The following is a 27,702-nucleotide window of genomic DNA, read 5'->3' as shown; positions in this document are numbered from 1 at the left end:
TTCTGAGAAACTATTTTTTCTTCTAATCCGAGAATTCTGACTTTCATGAAAAAAAAGTTTGGAGAAAAAATAAAATAAATAATACTTTTTTTTGAAGCTCAACATTCTGACTTATTACCAAAAAGAAAGTTTCTCAGATTTAAAAAAAGAACGTTTTACTCGTGGCCCTCTCCGTACACACACCTGAGGTTATTAGACGATAACAAAAAATACATCAAGCCAAAAATCATCACGCAGACACCCGGTGACCGCAGAACACTTTCCTGAAGTTTATTGACCAAATGTGAAGTTTTTGGTTTTTTATTGTTTTTATACAAAGAATGAAAATTCCCTGTTTGTCCGGAAACAATGTGCAGTGTTGGAAAGAGTGAAAACGACGAAGCAGCCTCCCATGCACAAAACACGTTTTCTCAAATACACAAACAAATGTATTAATTTATTAATACTCGAAGTCATTCACATTACACACACGCGTGAACACGAAACAGCCGTGACGTTAAAGACATGGCGGCGAAGCTTCCATCATTCACTTACTGGTAAAGAAAGAAAGTCTAAAAAGTACAGCATGTTGTTTTCCAGCAAACACGATATCCACCCAAAGGAAAATAAGCTTTGTGCTTTGTGAAATAAAAACTCAATTATTGTAGTATCCACATGGTCCCCCTTAACGATGGAATAAATACAAATATACAAATACTGCCAACATGTCTCTCGCCTCCTTTAAAGCTTCACTAAGATGAGAAAAAATTTCTTCTGGAATAAAAAGCAGGAGACCGAAACGCCGAAGGAAACGGAGTCACCGGGAGAGTTTTTGATCCAGCCGTCGGTCAAATGGTGGACATTTCTACTTGTTATCCAGTCTTAGGAGCGTCTCCTTACCATTTACTGTGACAGACTTTATCTGACCGTCCTCCACCACTTCCACGCGCTCCTGGCCGTTCTCCACGATCCTGGAAAAAAGGACACGAGGAAGTGAGGCGGAGGAAGAGGGTCTTAAAGAACAGTTTGGGAAATGATGGAGGGATGAGTCCTAAACCTGGGAAGTGAAACACGGTTTAAAATAAAAGCCAAGAGACAAATGGAATGTTTCAGTACCGTTTCGTAGTAATCTTTCTGCCGTTGATGAACTTGGTAGAGGTCGACACGGATTTAAAGTTTCCTCCTCCTCCTCCACCTCCCATTCCTCCTCCAACCATTCCAATCATCCCGCCGCCGCCGCCTCCTCCGCCGCCTCCGAAAGATGAAGAAGAGTAGGAAGCGAATCCTCCGCCCATGTTTCCAAATGAGCCAAAACCTGCAGCCAGAAAACGGTCAATTTAAATGGAACCACAGATGCACGACAAATAGATATCTTTGTGAACGCACCTGGATCGAACCCTGAGACGCCGGGCCCAAAGGCCGGAAAGCTCCCAAATCCGAAAACCGACCCCGGGGTTGACCTCTGTGGTGACTGTGACCTCCGCCGAAATTATCATTAAAGGGATCATCAGCTGTAGAGGGGAGAGAGTGTAAATAACAGGTTTTAAGAGGTCCTTTTATGCTTTCGCTGTAGTGAGGAACCTCCTGAGTGTCCTCCTCCACCATGAGAGCAACGTGATATCAATGGTACCAGCTGTAGCTGTGAACATGACAGGATGTGTGATGACCGAGAAGAGCATCAGGGCTGTTTGAGGCAGATGATAGCTATGTGATTAACATGATGATTCAGCCTCTGTGGAGAGAGACATCAAGCATGCTCATTATGGAGAGAGACATCAAGCATGCTCATTATGGAGAGAGACATCAAGCATGCTCATTTCTGACAAAGTCTTGATTTTTGAGAAAAAGTCTTAATTTTGAGAAAAACCATCAAATTCTCTTTTTTTGTTTTGACTACTTCCATTCTTGAGAGGATCATAAATACATGGATCCTGATATTGAAGCTCAAGCCGGGGACCAGTGAGATTTTTCTAACAAACTTATTTTTGATTTGAACATCATAAGAACAAACAAAGAAATTGCCACATTCCATCCATCTTCTCCGCGTCTCCGTGGTCGGGTCGCGTTCCAGCAGAGAGCCCCAAACGTTCCTGTCCCCTCATCAACCAGCTCTGACTGGGGGGTCCCAAGGCGCTACCCAGGCCAGAAGATATATAATCCCTCCACCTGGTTCCTAGGTCTACCCCTCGGTCTCCTCCCAGCTGGACGTGCCTGGAACACCTCCTAGGGAGGCGCCCAGGTGGCATCCTAACTAGGTGCCGAACACCTCAACTGGCTTCTTTCGACGCGAAGGAGGAGCGGCTCAACTCCGAGTCCCTCCCTGATGACCGAACTTCTCACCCTTATCTCTAAGGGAGACGCCAGCCACCCTGCGGAGGAAACCCATCTCGGCCGCTTGTTATCCTTGGATCTGGTTCTTGGGTCCTGACCCATTCCTTCATGACCGTAGGTGAGGGGAGGAACGGCCCGGAGACAGAGAGCTTTGCCTTAAAGCGACTGCAGTACCGCTCCCGCTGCTCCGGGTCTCCGGCCCATCTCACGCTCCATTGTTCCCTCACTCGAGAACAAGACCCCGAGATACTTGAACTCCTTCACTTGGGGTAAGGACTCATTCCCTACTTGGAGTGGACAGTCCATCGGTTTCCTGCTGAGAACCGTGGCCTCAGATTTGGAGGTGCTGATCCTCATCCCAGCCGCTTCACACTCGGTGGTGAACCGATCCAGTGAGTGCTGAAGGTCGCGGACCGATGAAGCCATCAGAACCACATCATCTGCAAAAAGCAGTGGTGCAATCCTTAGTCCACCGAACCGCAGACCCCCTCCCCCACGACTACGCCTCGAAATCCGATCCATGTATATTACAAACAGGATTGGTGACAAAGCGCAGCCCTGGCGGAGGCCAACCCTCACCGGAAATGGGTCCGACTTCCTGCCGAGGACCCGGACACAGCTCTCGCTTTGGGAGTACAGAGATTGGATGGCCCTGAGTAGAGACCCCCTCACCCCATACTCCCGCAGCACCTCCCACAGCACCTCCCTGGGAACTCGGTCATACGCCTTCTCCAAGTCCACAAAACACATGTCGACCGGATCAGCGTACTCCCAGGCCCCCTCCAGGATCCTTGCGAGAGTAAAAAGCTGATATCTAATATCTAAGAACTTCTTCCACCACTGCCTTTCTTTTAAAAACACAGTTCATTGATGCATTTTAATATTAAACAACTATTGATTATCATTTAAAAAGGAGCTATGGTGGATGTAAGAGCCGAAGATTTCATTTCTGGAACAATCTTAACCCTAAACTGTCCTGATAAAACCCTGCGGACGTTCTGCTAATTGCTCTCTGGCACCATTTCCTGCTGTACCTGCATTACTGCCCATTTGCCTGCAGAGGAGACGGAATATTGCTGAGGCCTGCTTCCACCTGCCCTGCTCTGCTGTAGCTGAGGCCTGCTTCCACTTGCTCTGCTGTAGCTGAGGCCTGCTTCCACCTGCTCTGCTGTAGCTGAGGCCTGCTTCCACCTGCCTGCCCTGCTGTAGGTGAGGCCTGCTTCCACCTGCCCTTGCCCTGCTGTAGGTGAGGCCTGCTTCCACCTGCCCTGCCCTGCTGTAGGTGAGGCCTGCTTCCACCTGCCCTGCCCTGCTGTAGCTGAGGCCTGCTTCCACCTGCCCTGCCCTGCTGTAGTGAGGCCTGCTTCCACCTGCCCTGCTGTAGCTGAGGCCTGCTTCCACCTGCCCTGCTCTGCTGTAGCTGAGGCCTGCTTCCACCTGCCCTGCTCTGCTGTAGCTGAGGCCTGCTTCCACCTGCTCTGCTCTGCTGTAGCTGAGGCCTGCTTCCACCTGCTCTGCTGTGGCTGAGGCCTGCTTCCACCTGCCCTGCTCTGCTGTAGCTGAGGCCTGCTTCCACCTGCCCTGCTGTAGCTGAGGCCTGCTTCCACCTGCCCTGCCCTGCTGTAGGTGAGGCCTGCTTCCACCTGCCCTGCTGTAGCTGAGGCCTGCTTCCACCTGCCCTGCTGTAACTGAGGCCTGCTTCCACCTGCCCTGCTCTGCTGTAGCTGAGGCCTGCTTCCACCTGCTCTGCTGTAGCTGAGGCCTGCTTCCACCTGCCCTGCTCTGCTGTAGCTGAGGCCTGCTTCACCTGCCCTGCTGTAGCTGAGGCCTGCTTCCACCTGCTCTGCTGTAGCTGAGGCCTGCTTCCACCTGCCCTGCTGTAGCTGAGGCCTGCTTCCACCTGATCTGCTGTAGCTGAGGCCTGCTTCCACCTGCTCTGCTGTAGCTGAGGCCTGCTTCCACCTGCTCTGCTGTAGCTGAGGCCTGCTTCCACCTGCTCTGCTGTAGCTGAGGCCTGCTTCCACCTGCTCTGCTGTAGCTGAGGCCTGCTTCCACCTGCTTTGCTGTAGCTGAGGCCTGCTTCCACCTGCCCTGCTGTAGCTGAGGCCTGCTTCCACCTGCCCTGCTCTGCTGTAGCTGAGGCCTGCTTCCACCTGCCCTGCCCTGCTATAGCTGAGGCCTGCTTCCACCTGCCCTACTCTGCTGTAGCTGAGGCCTGCTTCCACCTGCTCTGCTGTAGCTGAAGCCTGCTTCCACCTGCTCTGCTGTAGCTGAGGCCTGCTTCCCACCTGCTCTGCTGTAGCCTGCTTCCACCTGCTCTGCTGTAGCTGAGGCCTGCTTCCACCTGCCTGCTGTAGCTGAGGCCTGCTTCCACCTGCCCTGCTGTAGCTGAGGCCTGCTTCCACCTGCCCTGCTGTAGCTGAGGCTTGCTTCCACCTGCTCTGCTGTAGCTGAGGCCTGCTTCCACCTGCTCTGCTGTAGCTGAGGCCTGGTTCCACCTGATCTGCTCTGCTGTAGCTGAGGCCTGCTTCCACCTGCCCTGCTCTGCTGTAGCTGAGGCCTGCTTCCACCTGCCCGCAGTAGCTGAGGCCTGCTTCCACCTGCTCTGCTGTAGCTGAGGCCTGCTTCCACCTGCTCTGCTGTAGCTGAGGCTGCTTCCACCTGCCCTGCAGTAGCTGAGGCCTGCTTCCACCTGCTCTGCCTGTAGCTGAGGCTGCTTCCACGTGCTCTGCTGTAGCTGAGGCCGCTCACTTGCTCTGCTGTAGCTGAGGCTGCTTCCACCTGCCCTGCAGTAGCTGAGGCCTGCTTCCACCTGCCCTGCTGTAGCTGAGGCCGCTTCCACCTGCTCTGCTGTAGCTGAGGCCTGCTTTCCACATACCTGCTGTAGCTGAGGGCCTGCTTCTACCTGCCCTGCTGTAGCTGAGGCCTGCTTCCACCTGCTCTGCTGTAGCTGAGGGCCTGCTTCCACCTGCTCTGCTGTAGCTGAGGCCTGCTTCCACCTGCCATTCTGTAGCTGAGGCCTGCTTCACCTGCCCTGCTGTAGCTGAGGCCTGCTTCCACCTGCCCTGCTGTAGCTGAGGCTTGCTTCCACCTGCTCTGCTGTAGCTGAGGCCTGCTTCCACATGCTCTGCTGTAGTGAGGCTGGTTCACCTGATCTGCTCTGCTGTAGCTGAGGCCTGCTTTCCACCTGCCCTGCTCTGCTGTAGCTGAGGGCCTGCTTCCACCTGCCCTTGCAGTAGCTGAGGCCTGCTTCCACTGCTCTGCTGTAGCTGAGGCCTGCTTCCACCTGCCCTGCTGTAGATGAGGCCTGCTTCCACTGCCCTGCAGTAGCTGAGGCTGCTTCCACCTGCCCTGCTGTAGCTGAGGGCCTGCGTCCACTGCCCTGCTGTAGCTGAGGCCTGCTTCCACCTGCCCTTCTACCTCACACAATTACTGAACTCCACTCACCCCCCACGCACAACACCCCGCTCAGCTACACCACATCCTGCTAAAGATCCCCAAAGCCCATACATCCTTTGCCCTAACATCTCCCTCCCACTCCTTCAGGGACACCATTACAGACACCCTGGGACACACATGCAACTGCCTTTGCCTGATGCTCACTACCAACGTCTTGACCTCTCCTATAGTACGCATGTGCATGAAGGAATGGACTGACTGAACTCCAGCAGTATGTTTTAGAGATGTTATATGTGTGACTGCTATGCCAGCCACTGGGCTCTGTAGTGCTCGGAGGTCCGTCTTTTTATTTCATCCTTATTTTTATTTGTATTTTATTTAATTTGTATTTAATTAATTACATTGTGTCTATTATATTCTTGTGTTTGTGACTTTTGCATTAGTATCCTTAACAAATGTTTATGTAACTGGTATGTATTATTATGTATTTATTTGTATTAATTCTTTGGCTTTTTGGTTGATTGGTTGGGTTTGTAAAACTGTGCTCCGTATTGCCCTGACTACAAGATCTTCCTAGAGGTCATTGCGTGTGTTTTAACCGTTCGAATGTCCTTCTCGCTTCCTGGTGTCTGAACGAGTGTGTGCTTGGCAGATAATAAACTCTCTGAGTGACAGATCCACGACACCAGCTGCTGCTCTCTCCGAGGCTGAAGGGGAATTGAAAAACACGTCTGAACAACTTTCTCTTTTCTGCGGCAGCCATGCTAAGAAAGGTCAAACCCAAACGCTTTTTATATATAGCTCCGATCCGAGGAAAAGCCCTAAATATAGAGCGGGAATTAACCCGGACGTATCCTGTGTCGTGAATATTAAGCGTAATAAAAAGGATGTCCCCGGTGGAAATAGATCCTGATAGATCGGTGCAGACAGCCTCGTCGTCATTCAGCTGTTTAAAAAAGAAGAAGCAGGGCCTTGTTTACTGAAGAAAGTAAACAGCAACACCGCGTATCCATGGTAACAAATACAACGACAATACGTGAACACAATCGGATTTAAAAGATTGATCTCCGATTCAGATTTTAAAGCTTCTGGTGACACACACACACACACACACACACACACACACACACACCTACACACACACACACACACACACACACACACACAATACACACACACACACACACACACTACACACACACACACACACACACACACACACACACACACACACCACACACACACACACACACACACACACACACACACACACACACACACACACACACACACACACACAGCATTATTACATCTGCTTTTGTTTGAATACGGAAGCTATTTTTGAAAGCATTCCAGTTGAGTGATGTCGACATTTTAAATCCATCCTCCGCCTGCGTCTGAACTCCATATTTAGAGCTCCTGCACATGCCTCCAATCAGCCGGTCAAGCAGGGCAGATCACACACCCACACACACAACACAAACACACACACACAAAACATACACACACACCCCCACACAAATACATAACACGTACGCAACACCATCACAACACACACACACACACGCAGAATAAACACAATCATAGCAAACAGAAAACTCGTGCACACACACATCCACAATAAAGTTTTGTCTTCTGTCGAGGGAAAGAGCAGGACTTCAGATGAGATAGAGACAACAGAGAGACAGATTCCAAATGTCTTTTTGAGAAAAAAAGTTGAAAATTGTGAGAAAAATGTGGGAATTCTGAGACAGGTCAAGAGGCGCTTTCACACCGCGGTACTTTTCCCACAAAGGTTCATGAGAACTCTTTAGTTCTCATGAACTAAGTACAGATCGCGTTCACACCGGAATGAGTCCCTGGGGGAGGATTAGGCAAATGAAGCCGCTGACGTCACTACTTCTTCTTCTGCTTTGGGTTTACTGGCAGGCCGCAAACCACTTCACGGTGTACACTGCCGCCCAAAGTCCCCGGCCGGAAGTCCCCGGAGTTGGGGACTGGCTTCAGTAGAAGCTGCTGGGACCATAGATATATATAAACACTAGATGGCTCATGGGGGATTTTCCAGCGTGGCTGACCGGCCGCCATCTTGCCACAGTCAACAGTTACTCTGATTCGCGTTATGGTAGCTGTTGTCAGGTGAGTGATCTGCACAAAAATACTCTTAACTCGCTGAAATCTTGACTGATTTACAAACGGTTTGGTTTATTATAAACAGTATTAGCATGGCTATGATACAGGATGCTTGGACATGTTGAAATTGCAGCTTTTCTTTGTGTATGTGGTTGTATTTATTAGCTGGCTGTGAGTGAGACCTAGTATTACGAAGTTGACCCAGCAACTTTCCACCAGTGGGAGAGGCAGAACTGCTCTTTCTTTTCAACACAACTTAAGTTACACATGATTTCTTCCAAGTGGTTTGGCTTGTTAAAAACATCTTGCATTATGATACAGGAATTTGCTGGCTTTGTGTTTGCAGAAGTACCTGACTATGCCGGACTTTTGTGCAGCCTACGGATGTTTAATGGCGAATCGCTATCACTAGGAGCATACATCGCCAACTACTATGTATTTATTAAATCTTCATTAAATCTTCATGTTCCATGAGCACTATGTTCCCCACATGTGTTTATGTTTGCTCAGTCTAATAAACCCATAACATGGTTGTGAAAGAATACCAACGCTGAGGCTGGACGATGATTGATTGTTGGTGTGCCATGTGTCACCGTGTGTCTTATTGGTTTTGTGGTATACTGTATTTTATTGTGTGCAGCTGGTCCTTATCTCCAAGACACATTTAAAACAAATAACCTTGAACCTTGAAGCCCCATCTCTCCCCACCTGCTCCTACACCACACCAAGTTGTTCTTCTTAATAATAATAATAATAATAATACATTTATGTAGGGGGGCCGCCTTTCATAACACCCAAGGACACCTTACAGGGGCATAGGGGCAATATAGGGAACAATTTAAACAGTGGATTTAGTGATATATCAGCCGGGGGGAGACAAGACAAACCACAAATGGAGAAGGACACAAAAGGACACATGGTACAGTTTATATTATTCTTGGTCTTTTTTCAATATCATATTTCAAAGGTTCTGGATTTGTTTGTCTCTACTTTAAAGAGTCCTTCAGGCAGCATGATAATGTCTTTTAAAAAAAGCAAAAATGCTGCACATTTCTGGGAAAACTCAGATACAAATAGCCGTAAAAAGAGAAGGAAAACGTTCACGTTAGGTTAATTATTTTCACGATTGAAAGAATATATGAGTATTTTTTTGCATTAAATAAGGATATAAGCAGTAGTGGAAGAAGCACTCCTTTACTTAAGTATAAGTAAGGCAGTATGAGCATCAAAATATACTTAACAGTATTTAAATTATGCATATTTCAGAATAATATTGATGCTATTGCTGGATTTTAATTTATGATCCTCAACACAATTTACATTTTGGGTAAAAGAGGCTCCAACTTTAAAGACTTGTTCCACTGCCAGGTATCTGAATCCATATTAGCCTTCTCAGCTCACCTGTGTTTATCTTTGACCCTCTCTAGGACTCTTCCTACTCGTTAAAGAAACATGAAGTACCGTTAGTGCCTCGCCAGATTTAAAGAGAAAGGGACTCACCAAAAAAGGTCGCAAACGGATCACTGCCGCCGAAGAATTCCCTGAAAACGTCGTCGGGATTTCGGAATGTGAAGCCGCTGCCGCCAAAGTGACTATAATGACCTCCTGTAAAAAAAAAACACAAGACGTTTAAAGTGAAAAATCACGGCCAGGTTTCTGAATGCTGGCATCAGAAGAAAATACAAATGCACGGTGATTTTAATATTAGAATTGACTGCAGATCTGTGTGAATATTTAGTCATTTTGAAAGTGTCTTCACCTCCTTCTCCTTGTCCTCCTCCTCTTCCTCCTGCTGAAAGGCCTTCTTTGCCGTATCTGTCGTAAGTATTCCTCTTGTCTTCTGTTGAGGGAAGAGAAGGACTTTAGGTTAGATAGAGACAACAGAAAAAAAGAAATGGTTATAATCACAACTGTATGGAAAAGGATTAAGGGCCATATGTGCATTCTTTGGGGGGAGATCTGAGATTAAAGTCAGAATTCTGAGAAGAAGAAAATCAGAAGTCTAAGACGAAACTTTTAAATCTGAGGGGAAAAGGCTTTATGAGCAAAAAAACTGGAATTATGAATAAAACATAAGGAATACTGGGAAAAAAAGTCAGAATTCTGAGGGAAAATATTTGAATTCGGAGGAAAAAAGTCAGAAGTCAGAGACTAAAGACGAAATTCTGACATTAAATTTCTTTAAAAAAAGATAGGGATTATTTAACAATTGATGACTGATAACTTGTGAATGTATTGATGGATTATTTTGAGTTTAAGCAACCGCTACTAAAGGATACATAGAAAAGTCTTTGCTGTTGTTTACATGTTGATTTGGCCATTCTGTCTACACAAGTCAACAGTCTAAAGGACTTCCAATAAAGACGAATAAAAGAAAAGAGTAGTCATCCAGTCTTTAATGTTGTTGTAAAAAGCCCCTGTCATATATTCACACGTCAGCATGCCAAAGCCTCACCGTCTGAGAGCACTTCATACGCCTCTGAAATCTCTTTGAACCTTTTCTCCGCTTCGTCCTTGTTGTCGGGGTTCTTGTCCGGATGCCACTTCAACGCAGATTTTCTGTAACTGAGACACAAAAAAACATTAAAATATAGAAAAATCCAATGTGTGCCATGCAGATTAGATTCAAGTACTGCGACAATGAAATGCAGTAAGCATCGAATAATATATATATATATATATATATATATATATTAGGGCTGTCAAACGATTACAATTTTTAATCAGATTAATCACAGCTTAAAAATTAATTAATCAGATTAATCACCATTCGAACTATGTCCAAAATATGCCATTTCTTCATGTATATTGTTGGGAATGGAAAGATAAAGGAAAGAAGGCGGATATATCCATTTAACACAGTATCTATGTTTATTGTAACATTGTTCTGTGTGTCAAAAAGAAAGAGCCCACACACCTATCAATCATCAAACCGTGGGGTCTTAGTTCATTACGTGTTGATTTCTTTCAACGGGGAGTACTTCAGGAAAGTCGACAGAGGGGGGGGGCTAGTGGAGTACTTCAGGAAAGTCGACGGAGGGGGGGGGGGCGGGGGGCTAGTGGAGTACTTCAGGAAAGTCGACAGAGGGGGGGGGGCTAGTGGAGTACTTCAGGAAAGTCGACGGAGGGGGGGGGGGGCTAGTGAGAGTACTTCAGGAAAGTCGACAGAGGGGGGGGGGGGGGGGGGGCTAGTGGAGTACTTCAGGAAAGTCGACGGAGGGGGGGGGGGCTAGTGGAGTACTTCAGGAAAGTCGACGGAGGGGCGGGGGGCGGGGGGCTAGTGGAGTACTTCAGGAAAGTCGACAGAGGGGGGGGGCTAGTGGAGTACTTCAGGAAAGTCGACGGAGGGGGGGGGGGGCTAGTGGAGTACTTCAGGAAAGTCGACAGAGGGGGGGGGGGGGGGGGGGGCTAGTGGAGTACTTCAGGAAAGTCGACGGAGGGGGGGGGGGCTAGTGGAGTACTTCAGGAAAGTCGACAGAGGGGGGGGGGGGGGCTAGTGGAGGTACTTCAGGAAAGTCGACAGAGGGGGGGGGGGGGGCTAGTGGAGTACTTCAGGAAAGTCGACAGAGGGGGGGGGGGGGGCTAGTGGAGTACTTCAGGAAAGTCGACAGAGGGGGGGGGGGGGGGGGCTAGTGGAGTACTTCAGGAAAGTCGACGGAGGGGGGGGGGGGGCTAGTGGAGTACTCAGGAAAGTCGACAGAGGGGGGGGGGGCTAGGGGAGTACTTCAGGAAAGTCGACAGAGGGGGGGGGGGGGGCTAGTGGAGTACTTCAGGAAAGTCGACAGAGGGGGGGGGGGCTAGTGGAGTACTTCAGGAAAGTCGACGGAGGGGGGGGGGGGCTAGTGGAGTACTTCAGGAAAGTCGACAGAGGGGGGGGGGGGGGGGGGCTAGTGGAGTACTTCAGGAAAGTCGACAGAGGGGGGGGGGGGGCTAGTGGAGTACTTCAGGAAAGTCGACAGAGGGGGGGGGGGCTAGTGGAGTACTTCAGGAAAGTCGACAGAGGGGGGGGGGGGGGGGGGCTAGTGGAGTTACTTCAGGAAAGTCGACGGAGGGGGGGGGGGGGGGGGGCTAGTGGAGTACTTCAGGAAAGTCGACGGAGGGGGGGGGGGGGGGGGGCTAGTGGAAGTACTTCAGGAAAGTCGACAGAGGGGGGGGGGGGGGGGGGCTAGTGGAGTACTTCAGGGAAAGTCGTCAGAGGGGGGGGGGGGCTAGTGGAGTACTTCAGGAAAGTCGACAGAGGGGGGGGGGGGGGGGGCTAGTGGAGTACTTCAGGAAAGTCGACAGAGGGGGGGGGCTAGTGGAGTACTTCAGGAAAGTCGACAGAGGGGGGGGGGGGGGGGCTAGTGGAGTACTTCAGGAAAGTCGGGGGGGGGGGGGGCTGGTGGAGTACTTCGTGACCACAGAGTGTGCACGTTGTGATCAGCTGTTTTAGCGCAGCTCTCCAGTGAGGGGGGGGAGTCTCCCTCCGCAGCCGGTTGGCTCAGTGCCGTTGTACAGACCGACGTTAACAGCAGCCTGTCTGTGCACACGGAGACCGACTCTGTCGTCCGGGGATCTAACCGCCTTCTGGAAAAGCTTCACAAGTACGTCGGTACTAAATGCGCTTTGTGACACAAGTGACAGTACGCATTTCAGATTACGCACATAACCTGCGTACCAGTTATGTGTTACCTGTACTACAGCAAAAGTATTCTCCGTCGGGACTTCCTGCAACAACACCACGCCGTTATCTTGATTCTGATTGGCCAGAAGACATTATCAAAGATGTTCTCTTGAGAAGACGATCACTACGTGACAAAAGTTTACAGAACCGTGGCTACTGAAATCAGTCTTACTAACTGCTGTCTGTGCAATTTACTCCGCGAGTTGGCAGACTTTATTTTGCTTACTTTAACATCATGTCTCATGGTGGGGCTAAGCCACTTCTTGGTATGGGTGCAGCCTACCCAGCCATACCCTGGCGCTGCCACTGGTGGCACGTATGGGGCGGGCCATTCTGCACATGCGTTAAATGCGTTAAATATTTTAACGCAATTAATTAAAAAAATTAATTACCGCCGTTAACGCGATAATTTTGACAGCACTAATATATATATATATATATATATACACACATCTGACAGTATTGACACTATAGACAGTATTAATATTAAACTATAGATCAGACAGACGGACACAATACAGATAAATAAGAATATATTATACACCGTTATTGGCATTTTTATATACTATGAACACATATGAGTAGAGATGTCCCGATTTCTTTTATAAAATATTTGTATTATTTTATTTAATGTTACAAAACAAAAATGACCATGTTCACGTCTTGAAGTCATCCTGAGGCCTTTTGGTTTAAAATGACTCAACATCATGTACGTGTTGCTTTCTTTGGGCTTGTGTTCAGACCTGCTTATTCCTCTCAAAGCAACAGAGAGGGCGCAGTGTCTAATAGCAGCAGCAAGCTAACGAGAGGCTACGTCCAGCTGGTGACTCGGGAGTCGGGACAGAGCACATGTCAGGAGTTTGGAAGTATTATGAAATTGAAAGCGAAGGCAGTGTAACAGCCAGATGCAATGTTTGCAAGGTGGAGGTTCCGCGTGGTGGAAAGAACAGAGCTACGTTCAACACGACCAATCTAATACGCTACCTGAGAAGCAAACACCAACAACAACACGGCGAGTACACAGCGGCCAATCAGGGAACGGCACGGAAACAACCGACACTTTCAGAGACTTTCAAAAGGAAAGAGAAACTGCCCCAGAACAGTGAAAAGGCCAAACAATAACAGCCTAGATAGCTGAATGCATCGCGTTGGATGACCAGCCGTTATCTGTTACCTTTTTTTCTCTTAACGCATTGCATAAAGATCGGATCGGGGAACATCGGTATCGATCAGATTGTCAAAATCAAATGATCGGAAGCAAAAAAAGGTGATCGGGACTTCCCTACATCTGAGTATGCCACCGAAAATACAGGTGTGTGGACGGTTTTATAAACACACACACACACACACACACACACACACACACACACACACATCACACACACACACACACACACACCACACACACACACACACACACACACACACACACACACACACACACACACACACACACACACACACACACACACACACACCACACACACACACACACACACACACACACACACACACACACACACACACACACACACACACACACACACACACACACACACACACACTCCTTTCCCTCATCCAAGCAGAAAGAACAGAGACAGCCTGACCTCGCTTACGCTGCATCAGCTGTTTTTGCTTCTAAGCCGGCGGCAGCGACACGGCCGTGATGCGGACAAGAACACAAACTGAGAGTGACACCGTGAACAATTCCTCGCCTTACAGTCGGATCCATCGTGACTAGTCTTTGTGATGCTCGTCTTTGTTGTGATTTGTGACGTCATGGGACTGTTTAAAGCCCGGCTAATGGGTTCAACAATGCTGTCTCCGTCGTGAGAAAGCAGTCAAAGCCGCAGAAGCCATTATATAAGAGGACATATCCTGATGACGTCCAGAACGGGAATTTGAAAGCAAATCTTTATTCGAATATTTGACCCCCCCAAAAAACGGTTAACCGAAATGCCGATTTTTTTTTTTCAATAACTTTTGGAAATAAATAAATACATGTTCAAATAAGTGTAGAAACCAAGTGGAATTTATCAAATGTATTGAACTGGTGATCACAGCTATAGGCCGACAGCTAACCTGGTCGAAATATTTCCACACATTACTCCTTTTTGACGCCATGTCTGTGAAGGACTCTTCTTAGAGTGCAAATAATTACCCGACTATGACTGGTAAAATATGTTGAATACCGGCAAAACTAAATCTCTCCTGTCAAAATGTCTTTGACAGGAGACACTACACTACATACTGATATACATCTGAACATCAGCAGGAGAGGACTCTTTAAAGTAGAGACACTACATACTGATATACACCTGAACATCAGCAGGAGAGGACTCTTTAAAGTAGAGACACTACATACTGATATACACCTGAACATCAGCAGGAGAGGACTCTTTAAAGTAGAGACACTACATACTGATATACACCTGAACATCAGCAGGAGAGGACTCTTTAAAGTAGAGACACTACATACTGATATACACCTGAACATCAGCAGGAGAGGACTCTTTAAAGTAGAGACACTACATACTGATATACACCTGAACATCAGCAGGAGAGGACTCTTTAAAGTAGAGACGCTACATACTGATATACACCTGAACATCAGCAGGAGAGGACTCTTTAAAGTAGAGACACTACATACTGATATACACCTGAACATCAGCAGGAGAGGACTCTTTAAAGTAGAGACACTACATACTGATATACACCTGAACATCAGCAGGAGAGGACTCTTTAAAGTAGAGACGCTACATACTGATATACACCTGAACATCAGCAGGAGAGGACTCTTTAAAGTAGAGACACTACATACTGATATACACCTGAACATCAGCAGGAGAGGACTCTTTAAAGTAGAGACACTACATACTGATATACACCTGAACATCAGCAGGAGAGGACTCTTTAAAGTAGAGACTCTACTTACTGATATACACCTGAACATCAGCAGGAGAGGACTCTTTAAAGTAGAGACACTACACTACATACTGATATACACCTGAACATCAGCAGGAGAGGACTCTTTAAAGTAGAGACACTACATACTGATATACACCTGAACATCAGCAGGAGAGGACTCTTTAAAGTAGAGACACTACACACTGATATACACCTGAACATCAGCAGGAGAGGACTCTTTAAAGTAGAGACTCTACTTACTGATATACACCTGAACATCAACAGGAGAGGACTCTTTAAAGTAGAGACACTACACTACATACTGATATACACCTGAACATCAGCAGGAGAGGACTCTTTAAAGTAGAGACACTACATACTGATATACACCTGAACATCAGCAGGAGAGGACTCTTTAAAGTAGAGACACTACATACTGATATACACCTGAACATCAGCAGGAGAGGACTCTTTAAAGTAGAGACACTACATACTGATATACACCTGAACATCAGCAGGAGAGGACTCTTTAAAGTAGAGACACTACATACTGATATACACCTGAACATCAGCAGGAGAGGACTCTTTAAAGTAGAGACACTACATACTGATATACACCTGAACATCAGCAGGAGAGGACTCTGTAAAGTAGAGACACTACATACTGATATACACCTGAACATCAGCAGGAGAGGACTCTTTAAAGTAGAGACGCTACATACTGATATACACCTGAACATCAGCAGGAGAGGACTCTTTAAAGTAGAGACACTACATACTGATATACACCTGAACATCAGCAGGAGAGGACTCTTTAAAGTAGAGACACTACATACTGATATACACCTGAACATCAGCAGGAGAGGACTCTTTAAAGTAGAGACTCTACTTACTGATATACACCTGAACATCAGCAGGAGAGGACTCTTTAAAGTAGAGACACTACACTACATACTGATATACACCTGAACATCAGCAGGAGAGGACTCTTTAAAGTAGAGACACTACATACTGATATACACCTGAACATCAGCAGGAGAGGACTCTTTAAAGTAGAGACACTACACACTGATATACACCTGAACATCAGCAGGAGAGGACTCTTTAAAGTAGAGACTCTACTTACTGATATACACCTGAACATCAACAGGAGAGGACTCTTTAAAGTAGAGACACTACACTACATACTGATATACACCTGAACATCAGCAGGAGAGGACTCTTTAAAGTAGAGACACTACACTACATACTGATATACACCTGAACATCAGCAGGAGAGGACTCTTTAAAGTAGAGACACTACATACTGATATACACCTGAACATCAGCAGGAGAGGACTCTTTAAAGTAGAGACACTACGTACTGATATACACCTGAACATCAACAGGAGAGGACTCTTTAAAGTAGAGACACTACATACTGATATACACCTGAACATCAGCAGGAGAGGACTCTTTAAAGTAGAGACACTACATACTGATATACACCTGAACATCAGCAGGAGAGGACTCTTTAAAGTAGAGACACTACATACTGATATACACCTGAACATCAGCAGGAGAGGACTCTTTAAAGTAGAGACACTACATACTGATATGCACCTGAACATCAGCAGGAGAGGACTCTTTAAAGTAGAGACACTACATACTGATATACACCTGAACATCAGCAGGAGAGGACTCTTTAAAGTAGAGACACTACATACTGATATACACCTGAACATCAGAGGAGAGGACTCTTTAAAGTAGAGACACTACATACTGATATACACCTGAACATCAGCAGGAGAGGACTCTTTAAAGCCCACAGAGACACCTGAGAGTGAACGTGGTGGTGAGTATAAGGGAAGGTATTTCAAAGCAAGGTTACAGGAAGAAGAGTGGAAACTTTCTGCATTGCAGCCTCTCTGCTCTGCCTCTCCTCCTGTCAGTTTACACAGCCAGAGGGGGATATAATTTACCCATAACACCGGGGAGGAAATAAGACACACTTACGCCTTTTTGATGTCGTCTTGCGAAGCATTTTTCTGGACTCCTAGCATCTGGTAGTACTCCAGCATGGCTCTGTATGTGGAGATAAAGATACGTTCTGTTAGGACATGTTTGACGAGATAACCGAGCGTGGCGAAAAGAGACCTCCCTTCCAGGCCCGAGGGGTGCATTAGTGGAAGGGGTTGCAGGGGGGGGGGGGACAGCTAAGCTAATACCAGAACAATTACATAATAAGCAGGTGATCGTCCCTTAGCCTGAGGCGGTCACACAGAAAATGCGTTTGGAATTGTGGATATAGCTATAAAAGCCCCGCAGGTCTTTATTCATGCCCTGATGTCGAAGTTATGAAGCTTCTCAAACACAAGACGGAACAGGTCTGATGAAAACAGATCAGAAGATATTCAGGGCATCTTGTCAGCGACGTATTTTTAGCAATATTGCATGAACAGATCGACAAAGCGCTCGAAACCTCTGATTTAGGAATATTAGAACAGCTGCTGCAACAGACCTAGATCTATAGAGATGTCAACAGAACACACTCTCACGCAGGGAGACGAAACTTACCTTTACGATATGCCTTCGGGTGCCTTATCCGCGGTATTTGAAACCAGTTTCTTTAATGAAAGGTTAACACTTTCCCAGTGCCATGTGTTCTGCTGTGGGTGGGATTTAAAAGCACAAGATGAATGTCACCGCCTGTGCGAGCAGATCAGCCCCTGGGTATCACGCTCCGTATGAAAGAGAGGAACTGAGTCTGTTTCCCTCCCGGGTGAAAGTGACACGCAGGTCATCGATGTGGTGAGGTCGTAGTGACTTGGAGAAAAGGGGAAATTGTGGTTTCTTATTGGGTTATCTCGACCTAAGACGACACGACGCCCCTTTTCTATTAATAGATAATGCTACTCTGGCACATAAGACATCAAATCTGCACTCGTATAACAGATAATGCGCTTTGAGCACTGGAAAAGCGCTTTAATAAATGTAAGGAATTATTATTATTAATGCCAGGATATAAAACACATCGTTGGATAACAGACGTCAGACGGAACAAATCGAGTAAAGCCGGGAAGTCAAACCCAAAGTTGCATAATTAAAAAGGAGACGTTCCAGGTTCCTTACCACGCCTCAACGCTAACAAAAAACCCAACGTTTAGACCCGTATTTGTTTTTCCAGGAGCAGCGGAAACGTATATGAGCAGCAACACTAACGCAAAGAGGAAGTGCCAATAACACACCCCGTCAATCACCGGGAGATATCTCAGCTACCGCAAACAAACGATGAACAAACCGTGAGATCTACTTACGCAGGGAGTCCACCGTGTCCTGGCTGTCTGCTATTAATACCCTGTGGCCTTTGCAGTCAGGGTGTGTGTGTGTGTGTGTGTGTGTGTGTGTGTGTCTCTGTCTGTGTGTGTGTGTGTGTGTGTGTCTGGTGTCTGTGTGTGTGTGTGTGTGTGTGTGTGTGTGTGTGTGTGTGTGTGTGTGTGTGTGTGTGTGTGTGTGTGTGTCTCTGTCTGTGTGTCTGGTGTCTGTGTGTGTGTGTGTGTGTGTGTGTGTGTGTGTGTGTGTGTGTGTGTGTGTGTGTGTGTGTGTGTGTGTGTGTGTGTGTGTGTGTGTGTGTGTGTGTGTGTGTGTGTCTGTGTGTGTGTGTGTGTTGGCATAAGGCAGTGCCAGTACGAGCGCCCCGGTTCAAACATTGGCACCAAGCTCCCTCTTCGGACGCTTGAATCCCACAGTAACTGTTGAATTCCCCATTAACTGATTCCCATCTTATCAGCAGGAAGAATGTCCTACTTCCTGCTGCCCGTCCAGACACAGACCGCATCTAAATACTGACGTTCTTGCAACGAGCTGCTGACAGAGTCGTCTGTGATGATGTTTTTCAAAGGAGGCACACGGGAAGCAAATGTCTGGGTTTTGTAATCCAGTTTGTCCCACGTTTATCTTCCTGAATCCAGCCATTACTGCCCCACTGCCCTGCCGCCAGGCCCCCTGCCGCCAGGTCCCCTGCCGCCGGGCCCCCTGCCGCCGGGCCCCCTGCCGCCGGGTCCCCTGCCGCCGGGTGCCCTGCCGCCAGGTCCCCTGCCGCCAGGTGCCCTGCCACCAGGTCCCCTGCCGCCAGGTCCCCTGCCACCAGGTCCCCTGCCGCCAGGTCCCCTGCCGCCGGGCCCCCGGGTCCCCTGCCGCCGGGTCCCCTGCCGCCGGGTGCCCTGCCACCAGGTGCCCTGCCACCAGGCGCCCTGCCACCAGGTGCCCTGCCACCAGGCCCCCTGCCGCCGGGCCCCCGGGTCCCCTGCCGCCGGGTGCCCTGCCGCCAGGTGCCCTGCCGCCGGGTGCCCTGCCGCCAGGTGCCCTGCCGCCGGGTGCCCTGCCGCCAGGTGCCCTGCCGCCGGGTGCCCTGCCGCCAGGTGCCCTGCCGCCAGGTGCCCTGCCGCCAGGTGCCCTGCCGCCAGGTGCCCTGCCGCCAGGTGCCCTGCCACCAGGTGCCCTGCCACCAGGTGCCCTGCCACCAGGTGCCCTGCCACCAGGTCCCCTGCCACCAGGTGCCCTGCCACCAGGTGCCCTGCCACCAGGTCCCCTGCCACCAGGTCCCCTGCCACCAGGTGCCCTGCCACCAGGTGCCCTGCCACCAGGTGCCCTGCCACCAGGTGCCCTGCCACCAGGTCCGGACAGCAACTCATAACTAAATAATATAAACTCTTCGCCCCTGTTTGAATATTGAAGTTAGCTTCTTTAGCATCATTAGCTGCGCTGAAGTGTTTCCCACTGATGCACAAGAGTCCCTTTGTTCCCATTGCCCTCCGAGTGGGCCTGAAGCCACACATACTTTGAAGTGGAAGTATAGAAAATCTGTCTCTTTTTTGTGGTGTTGCGTTCAACACACAACACTGCAGCTTTGAGACATGACAAACGACTATTTCCCGCTTGGTGACAATCTCTGCGTTCCCCAAAAAGGGTGCAGCAGCGGCGGCGGCGTCATGTCGTGGGACACCGCGTTACGCAGCGAACCCAGATCTGACGGATTTGAGCTCCTGCAGCGTGAGTAAACTGATCAGTCGATCCCATCATGCTTCCCTGAAGAAGAGGTGCTGGCTATAAAAGGTAATGAGACGGAGAGGAAGAGGTTTTAAAATCCTCCTGAAACAAACTCGTGGAAGTCAGAAAGGATATTGAAGTGAACCAAGGCCTCCTCACACACATCTCAGCACATAGGGACCTTCCCATTGAAGTGTGTGTGTATAAAGAGGCCTCTGTCATGGTGCTAAACCCAGCATAAAAACCGGCTTCGATGTCTCGTGCGGTCGGCCTTCTTCTCCTTCGTGTTGCCCGTGTGCAGATGCTCATGTGAAGCACCTTGAATTGCCTTTGTGTATGAAATGGGCTTAATCCGCAAGGACCTTCTTGTTCTGTTATGACGGTAATTGAACAGCTGGTTGGAACAAAAGCTCAAAATATCTCTTGGATTTCAAGGTAAAGATAAGAGGGAGCAAGGAAAGGAAAGAGGGCAGATGACCTTGTTCTGCTTCGTGTTTGTCGGCTGAGGTCGTTTGGTTCATTTACGAGGAATTGAGACTCTTTTTACGAGTTCTAAAGGAGACCAGATGCTTTAGATCTCTGCGCTGGCTACCTGTGCGCGTCTTGTGTTTGTGTGGAAAGCTCGTACACATGCATTTGGTCTACCTGTGGTGTAAATGTATTATTATATTACATTACATGAACTCCCTCCCCCAAGACCTGCGTGAGTCTGAGTCCCTCACCCTGTCCCTGTCCCGCCTCAAAACCCACCTCTTCAACTCTGTATATCCATAAGCCCCCCCCCCCCCCCTCTTGTTTGTTGTTGTTTTATTGCCTGTCCTTGTTTGTCTACCCTTCCCCAAAGGTAAAGCGTTTGGGTTCGAGAAAAGCGCTATAAAAATACATATTACTCTAAATATTTCAAAATGTTTGGGCTAGGGTTGCCAGAAACTGACCATGATCAAAATCGATTATTCGGCAGCCCTGGCGAATAATAATAGATTATTCGACCGACCGACCGACCCCCATTTACAATTATTAATACTATTACTAGCATATATATATTTATATATATTTTGGTTGAAACTAAGCCAGAAAAAAAACAAAAAACATAAAATATACAAATAAAATCGATTTTTAAAAATAATATTCGATTATGGAGACTGTAGCGAATAATCGAATAATCGCTGGCATCCCTAGTTTGGGCCTTGAAATCTTGTCTCGACAGGGTTCAAACACACTGGCCTCAGTCACTCAAGAAAGGATAATAATAATAATAATACATTGTATTTCCAGGTGCTCAAAGACGCTTTACAGTGGTGATGAAACATGATAAAAAAGAATTTAAAAGTTATTAGAACATATATTCCTATTGGCTGAAAAAAGGCTGTTGGAAGTATACTGTCCGTCAGTGAAGAGAGAGCTCTCTGTATTACTCGCTAGGTGATGAGGGGAGAGACTTGAGGGAAGTCTGAAAGAGCTAATCAAAGAGATATATAATATAAGGCGCAGTTGGAGTATAAGGGACACTTCGAGGAGATGTTGTACAGGAGTAGAGCCATGCAAGGTTTGACTGCACATCAAAGCTTGAGTTGATGAGGGCGATGACTGAAAGCATGTGTGACTCACACTCAGTACCGTGGGCGACCCCCCCAGGAGCACTTTGGGGCGAAGCATCGAAGGGACACAACGACATGCTGACTGCAGCGGTTTACACGCGGCAGTAGGGCTGCTCGATTATGGCAAAAATCATAATCTTGATTATTTGGGTCAATAATTGTAATTGCGATTATTAAAAGCGATTATTCATCGACTTTGAAAACATCCATTTATTGGAGAAAAAAAATGTGAACAGTTTATTTTTAACAGTTGATTACCGTGAACTTTAAGTTTAACTCAACTGAAGAACCAAAACAATTAATAAATGTACTTAAAAAAATAAAATGAAAGTAATAATAATAATTAAAAAATAATCGTTTTATTTTGATTACGTTGTTTTCGTAATCGTTGCAAGCCATAATCGTAATTGCGATTAAAATATGATTAATTGAGCAGCCCTACACGGCATCTACTGCACGTCTGTCCGTCCTGGGAGAGGGGTCCCTCCTCTGCTGCTCTCCCTGAGGGTCTGAGGACAGAGGTTCTGAGGACAGAGGGTCTGAGGACAGAGGTTCTGAGGACAGAGGGCCTGAGGACAGAGGGCCTGAGGACAGAGGGTCTGAGGACAGAGGTTCTGAGGACAGAGGGTCTGAGGACAGAGGGCCTGAGGACAGAGGGTCTGAGGACAGAAGGTCTGAGGACAGAGGTTCTAAGGACAGAGGGTCTGAGGACAGAGGGTCTGAGGACAGAGGGTCTGAGGACAGAGGGTCTAAGAACAGAGGGTCTAAGGACAGAGGGACTGAGGGTCTGAGGACAGAGGGTCTGAGGACAGAGGGTCTGAGGACAGAGGGTCTGAGGACAGAGGGTCTGAGGACAGAGGGTCTGAGGACAGAGGGTCTAAGAACAGAGGGTCTAAGGACAGAGGGACAGAGGGTCTGAGGACAGAGGGTCTGAGGACAGAGGTCTGAGGTCTGAGGACAGAGGGTCTGAGGACAGAGGGTCTAAGGACAGAGGTCTGAGGACAGAGGTCTGAGGACAGAGGTCTGAGGACAGAGGGTCTGAGGACAGAGGGTCTAAGGACAGAGGTCTGAGGACAGAGGGTCTGAGGACAGAGGGTCTAAGAACAGAGGGTCTAAGGACAGAGGGTCTAAGGACAGAGGTCTGAGGACAGAGGGTCTAAGGACAGAGGGTCTGAGGACAGAAGGTCTGAGGACAGAGGTTCTAAGGACAGAGGGTCTGAGGACAGAGGTTCTAAGGACAGAGGGTCTAAGAACAGAGGGTCTAAGGACAGAGGGTCTGAGGACAGAGGTCTGAGGTCTGAGGACAGAGGTCTGAGGACAGAGGGTCTGAGGACAGAGGGTCTGAGGACAGAGGGTCTAAGAACAGAGGGTCTAAGGACAGAGGGTCTGAGGACAGAGGGTCTAAGGACAGAGGGTCTAAGGACAGAGGTCTGAGGACAGAGGGTCTAAGGACAGAGGGTCTGAGGACAGAAGGTCTGAGGACAGAGGTTCTAAGGACAGAGGGTCTGAGGACAGAGGTTCTGAGGACAGAGGGTCTAAGAACAGAGGGTCTAAGGACAGAGGGTCTGAGGACAGAGGTCTGAGGACAGAGGTCTGAGGACAGAGGTCTGAGGACAGAGGGTCTGAGGACAGAGGGTCTGAGGACAGAGGGTCTAAGAACAGAGGGTCTAAGGACAGAGGGTCTGAAGACAGAGGGTCTGAGGACAGAGGTCTGAGGACAGAGGTCTGAGGACAGAGGTCTGAGGACAGAGGGTCTGAGGACAGAGGGTCTGAGGACAGAGGGTCTAAGGACAGAGGGTCTAAGGACAGAAGGTCTGAGGACAGAGGTTCTAAGGACAGAGGGTCTGAGGACAGAGGTTCTAAGGACAGAGGGTCTGAGGACAGAGGGTCTGAGGACAGAGGGTCTAAGGACAGAGGGTCTGAGGACGGAGGGTCTGAGGACAGAGGGTCTGAGGACAGAGGGTCTAAGGACAGAGGGTCTGAGGACGGAGGGTCTGAGGACAGAGGTTCTAAGGACAGAGGGTCTGAGGACAGAGGGTCTGAGGACAGAGGGTCTGAGGACAGAGGGTCTAAGAACAGAGGGTCTAAGGACAGAGGGTCTGAGGACAGAGGTCTGAGGACAGAGGGTCTAAGGACAGAGGGTCTGAGGACAGAGGGTCTGAGGACAGAGGGTCTAAGGACAGAGGGTCTAAGAACAGAGGGTCTAAGGACAGAGGTCTGAGGACAGAGGGTCTAAGGACAGAGGTCTGAGGACAGAGGGTCTAAGAACAGAGGGTCTAAGAACAGAGGGTCTGAGGACAGAGGGTCTGAGGACAGAGGGTCTGAGGACGGAGGGTCTAAGGACAGAGGGTCTGAGGACGGAGGGTCTGAGGACAGAGGGTCTGAGGACGGAGGGTCTGAGGACAGAGGTTCTAAGGACAGAGGGTCTGAGGACAGAGGTTCTAAGGACAGAGGGTCTGAGGACAGAGGGTCTGAGGACGGAGGGTCTGAGGACAGAGGTTCTAAGGACAGAGGGTCTGAGGACAGAGGTTCTAAGGACAGAGGGTCTGAGGACAGAGGGTCTGAGGACAGAGGTTCTAAGGACAGAGGTTCTAAGGACAGAGGGTCTAAGGACAGAGGGTCTGAGGACGGAGGGTCTGAGGACAGAGGTTCTAAGGACAGAGGGTCTAAGGACAGAGGGTCTGAGGACAGAGGGTCTAAGAACAGAGGGTCTGAGGACAGAGGGTCTGAGGACAGAGGGTCTAAGGACAGAGGGTCTGAGGACAGAGGGTCTGAGGACAGAGGGTCTGAGGACAGAGGGTCTGAGGACAGAGGTCTGAGGACAGAGGGTCTAAGAACAGAGGGTCTAAGGACAGAGGTCTGAGGACAGAGGGTCTGAGGACAGAGGGTCTGAGGACAGAGGGTCTAAGAACAGAGGGTCTAAGGACAGAGGTCTGAGGACAGAGGGTCTAAGGACAGAGGGTCTGAGGACAGAGGGTCTGAGGACAGAGGGTCTGAGGACAGAGGGACTGAGGGTCTGAGGACAGAGGGTCTGAGGACAGAGGGTCTGAGGACAGAGGGTCTGAGGACAGAGGGTCTGAGGACAGAGGGTCTGAGGACAGAGGGTCTAAGGACAGAGGGTCTGAGGACAGAGGGTCTGAGGACAGAGGGTCTGAGGACAGAGGGTCTAAGGACAGAGGGTCTGAGGACAGAGGGTCTGAGGACAGAGGGTCTGAGGACAGAGGTCTGAGGACAGAGGTCTGCATGAAACATGTGGAGCCCGTCTAAAACAAATCAAATAGGCTCACGAGCTTCTACTAAAATCTCTCACCAGCAAAACACCTCGTCAGTTAAAAGCCAGTTCACGTTTCATTACGATACGATGAGTATTTATTATCATTATAGTATCACTATTTCGGCCATTAGATAAAATATAAATTACATTTGATGCAACTTTAGTTACATTTCCATGACTTCTCCAGGTTTTCAATGACCGTAAGAACCCGGAAATAAACGTTGATTGATCCTCTTGATCGTAGCTATTTAGAAGATTTGCTATTAAAATATGAGCCCTCAGGTCTTCTGCTACTGTCCTTTTAATTATAATTTAATCATATAACTAAGCGTCTATTTATTATTACGACCCACAACCTTTTTAAATGTGGCTTTTAATTGAATTGTATTTATTATAAATTACATCCTTTTTTCTATTTTTCATATTTATTTGTATTCTTGTTGAAGTCAGCCCTGTGTTGACAGACTTCTGTTGGTTTTAACACGATTCCTTTCAGTAAATATTATCATTATACCATTAAAAGGAAATGTGTGGTTTCATATCACAGAGCTATCCAGCAGCAAGCCATCTAAATTGGTTAATTGATTTTTAATGTGGTTCTATTGTAGGCAGCTTGTATATTAAGTGGTTATATTACTTAGGGGATAATAAACAATTACATAATGAAAATGTATTTCTGACTAGACCTGGTCTTAATCAATGTAATAGGATATAGATAAGTATTGGAAGCCAACAACATGGTTATTCTCTGAAGTCTTACTTTCCTTTCTATTTAAGAACATCAGGAAATCGGCTAAGATTACAAACTAGATCTCTGAAATGAATGCAAACCCAGCCTCCATATATATGAGGAGATTTAACAAGCTTTCAGCAAAGCCAGAAGGTCCGACAGTGTTTTAGAAACTCTCCAACACCACTACAAATCTCACGTTAACAAGACAAGAGGAACGGAAACACGGCAGACCGAACGGAGACACAGGAGACAGCTTAACACGCTAACAAGGTGTACCTAAAGTGATTTATAGCCATTTCCAAACAGGGGGTTTCACAGGGAACCCATGTTCAAAATGTGGGTCACCTGGAGCCATTTGATTAATCAATTATAAGATCTGTTCTTTCAGCATTGTGAATTGTCTTTATACACATTTCACACCATGAAATTAAGATGTTGTGGTTTTTTAATCCAGTGGAGGATGTTGTTGGTGTTAAAACTGATTATTAAACTGGTCTTGTTAGTGAAAACAGACTTGCCTAAAGTGAGGAAAACCGAAACTGCACTTTCTAGAAGCAGAATGTTTGACAGATAGCATGAGGACATTAATAATGATGGCTAAAAACGTTACATAACAAGTGAAAACATCCCTAAAAATACTTTAATATTGCTGTGGTAGTCTCGTATCCATCTTGGCTGGGGAAAGGAAATAGATCTCACATTTTCCACTTTATGGTTGACATATGTTCTTATAATAACCATAAAACCAACAACTAACGAAGGGTCTCCTAAAGCTAGCATTGTAGCTAACCGATGCTAACTTACCAAATGTTCGGTTATGATAGCTAGCTAACATATAAGCAGTCAAATATTATTTTAAACTAATAAGTGTGTATTTTGTACATTTTTTATTGATTGTATGCTTTATGAGGCTTAATGGCTGGATGTACATGATTGGCTTTTCCCAAAAATGTTCGATTTACCTAATTTTAAAGCCCTTAAATTAATGAAAAATAAAAATGAAATCGATATTTTTCTTGGAAGCCATGTTGTTTGTGGATGACTTTATAATAATAATAATAATAATAATAATAATAATAATAATAATAATTACATTAACGGAAATTGAAGTCTGGTCTGTCAACAAAATAAAAAACTACATATTTAATTAAAAAGAATATATAAATATAAATTGTAATTCATGATAACCGATGATAGCCGGAGATAACCGATGATTTCCGAGGACATCAGGTTGCGACACACAGCATCCCCACAAGTAATCGAGTGTAAGACGATACAAAAGCACCTCCATCGGTGTTTTAATGAATAACATCTCTATTGACATGTACCCAAACACACCTGTGAAGTTTGGAGGAGAAATGCTCACCTGTTTTAGAGAAATCTCGTCTCAAACCGCCTCCCTTTCGTCCCTTTCTCCTGCTGTCTCTTCGCCTGAGTGAGAAGCTGTTCCCGCTGGTGGCTGTTGGTGGGGTGGCCAGATCTCGCGAGAGTAGCAGCTAGATCTGGTGGGAGAGTTCAACCAACCAGGTGTGAGGAGATTTTAATTAATAAATGGCTAGTTATTTAATCGTTTTAAAAGAAGTTGAACCAAAACTTACTTGATTTTTCCAGTCCTTTTTTCGGTTAATTTTATCTTACTTCTAACATTATTTTTTCC

General features: G+C 47.4%; 1 protein-coding gene across 1 annotated transcript; it reads right to left on the bottom strand.

The window, feature by feature from the left end:
• Nucleotides 1–245: 245 nt before the first annotated feature.
• Nucleotides 246–27,518, bottom strand: LOC117441523 (dnaJ homolog subfamily B member 6-like). Its single transcript, XM_071202227.1, is given in 9 exon segments — nt 246–950; nt 1,096–1,294; nt 1,366–1,422; nt 1,425–1,490; nt 9,343–9,447; nt 9,602–9,682; nt 10,298–10,407; nt 17,408–17,476; nt 27,412–27,518. Coding segments are annotated over 8 exon segments (789 nt in total). The 5' UTR covers nt 17,473–17,476; nt 27,412–27,518; the 3' UTR covers nt 246–844.
• Between the last annotated feature and the right edge of the window lie 184 nt (nt 27,519–27,702).

This window comes from Pseudochaenichthys georgianus, unplaced genomic scaffold, assembly GCF_902827115.2.
Source record: "Pseudochaenichthys georgianus unplaced genomic scaffold, fPseGeo1.2 scaffold_1767_arrow_ctg1, whole genome shotgun sequence".
Taxonomy (NCBI): domain Eukaryota; kingdom Metazoa; phylum Chordata; class Actinopteri; order Perciformes; family Channichthyidae; genus Pseudochaenichthys; species Pseudochaenichthys georgianus.
The sequence above is the reverse complement of the archived record's forward strand: the minus strand, read 5'-3'. Positions and strand labels throughout refer to the sequence as shown.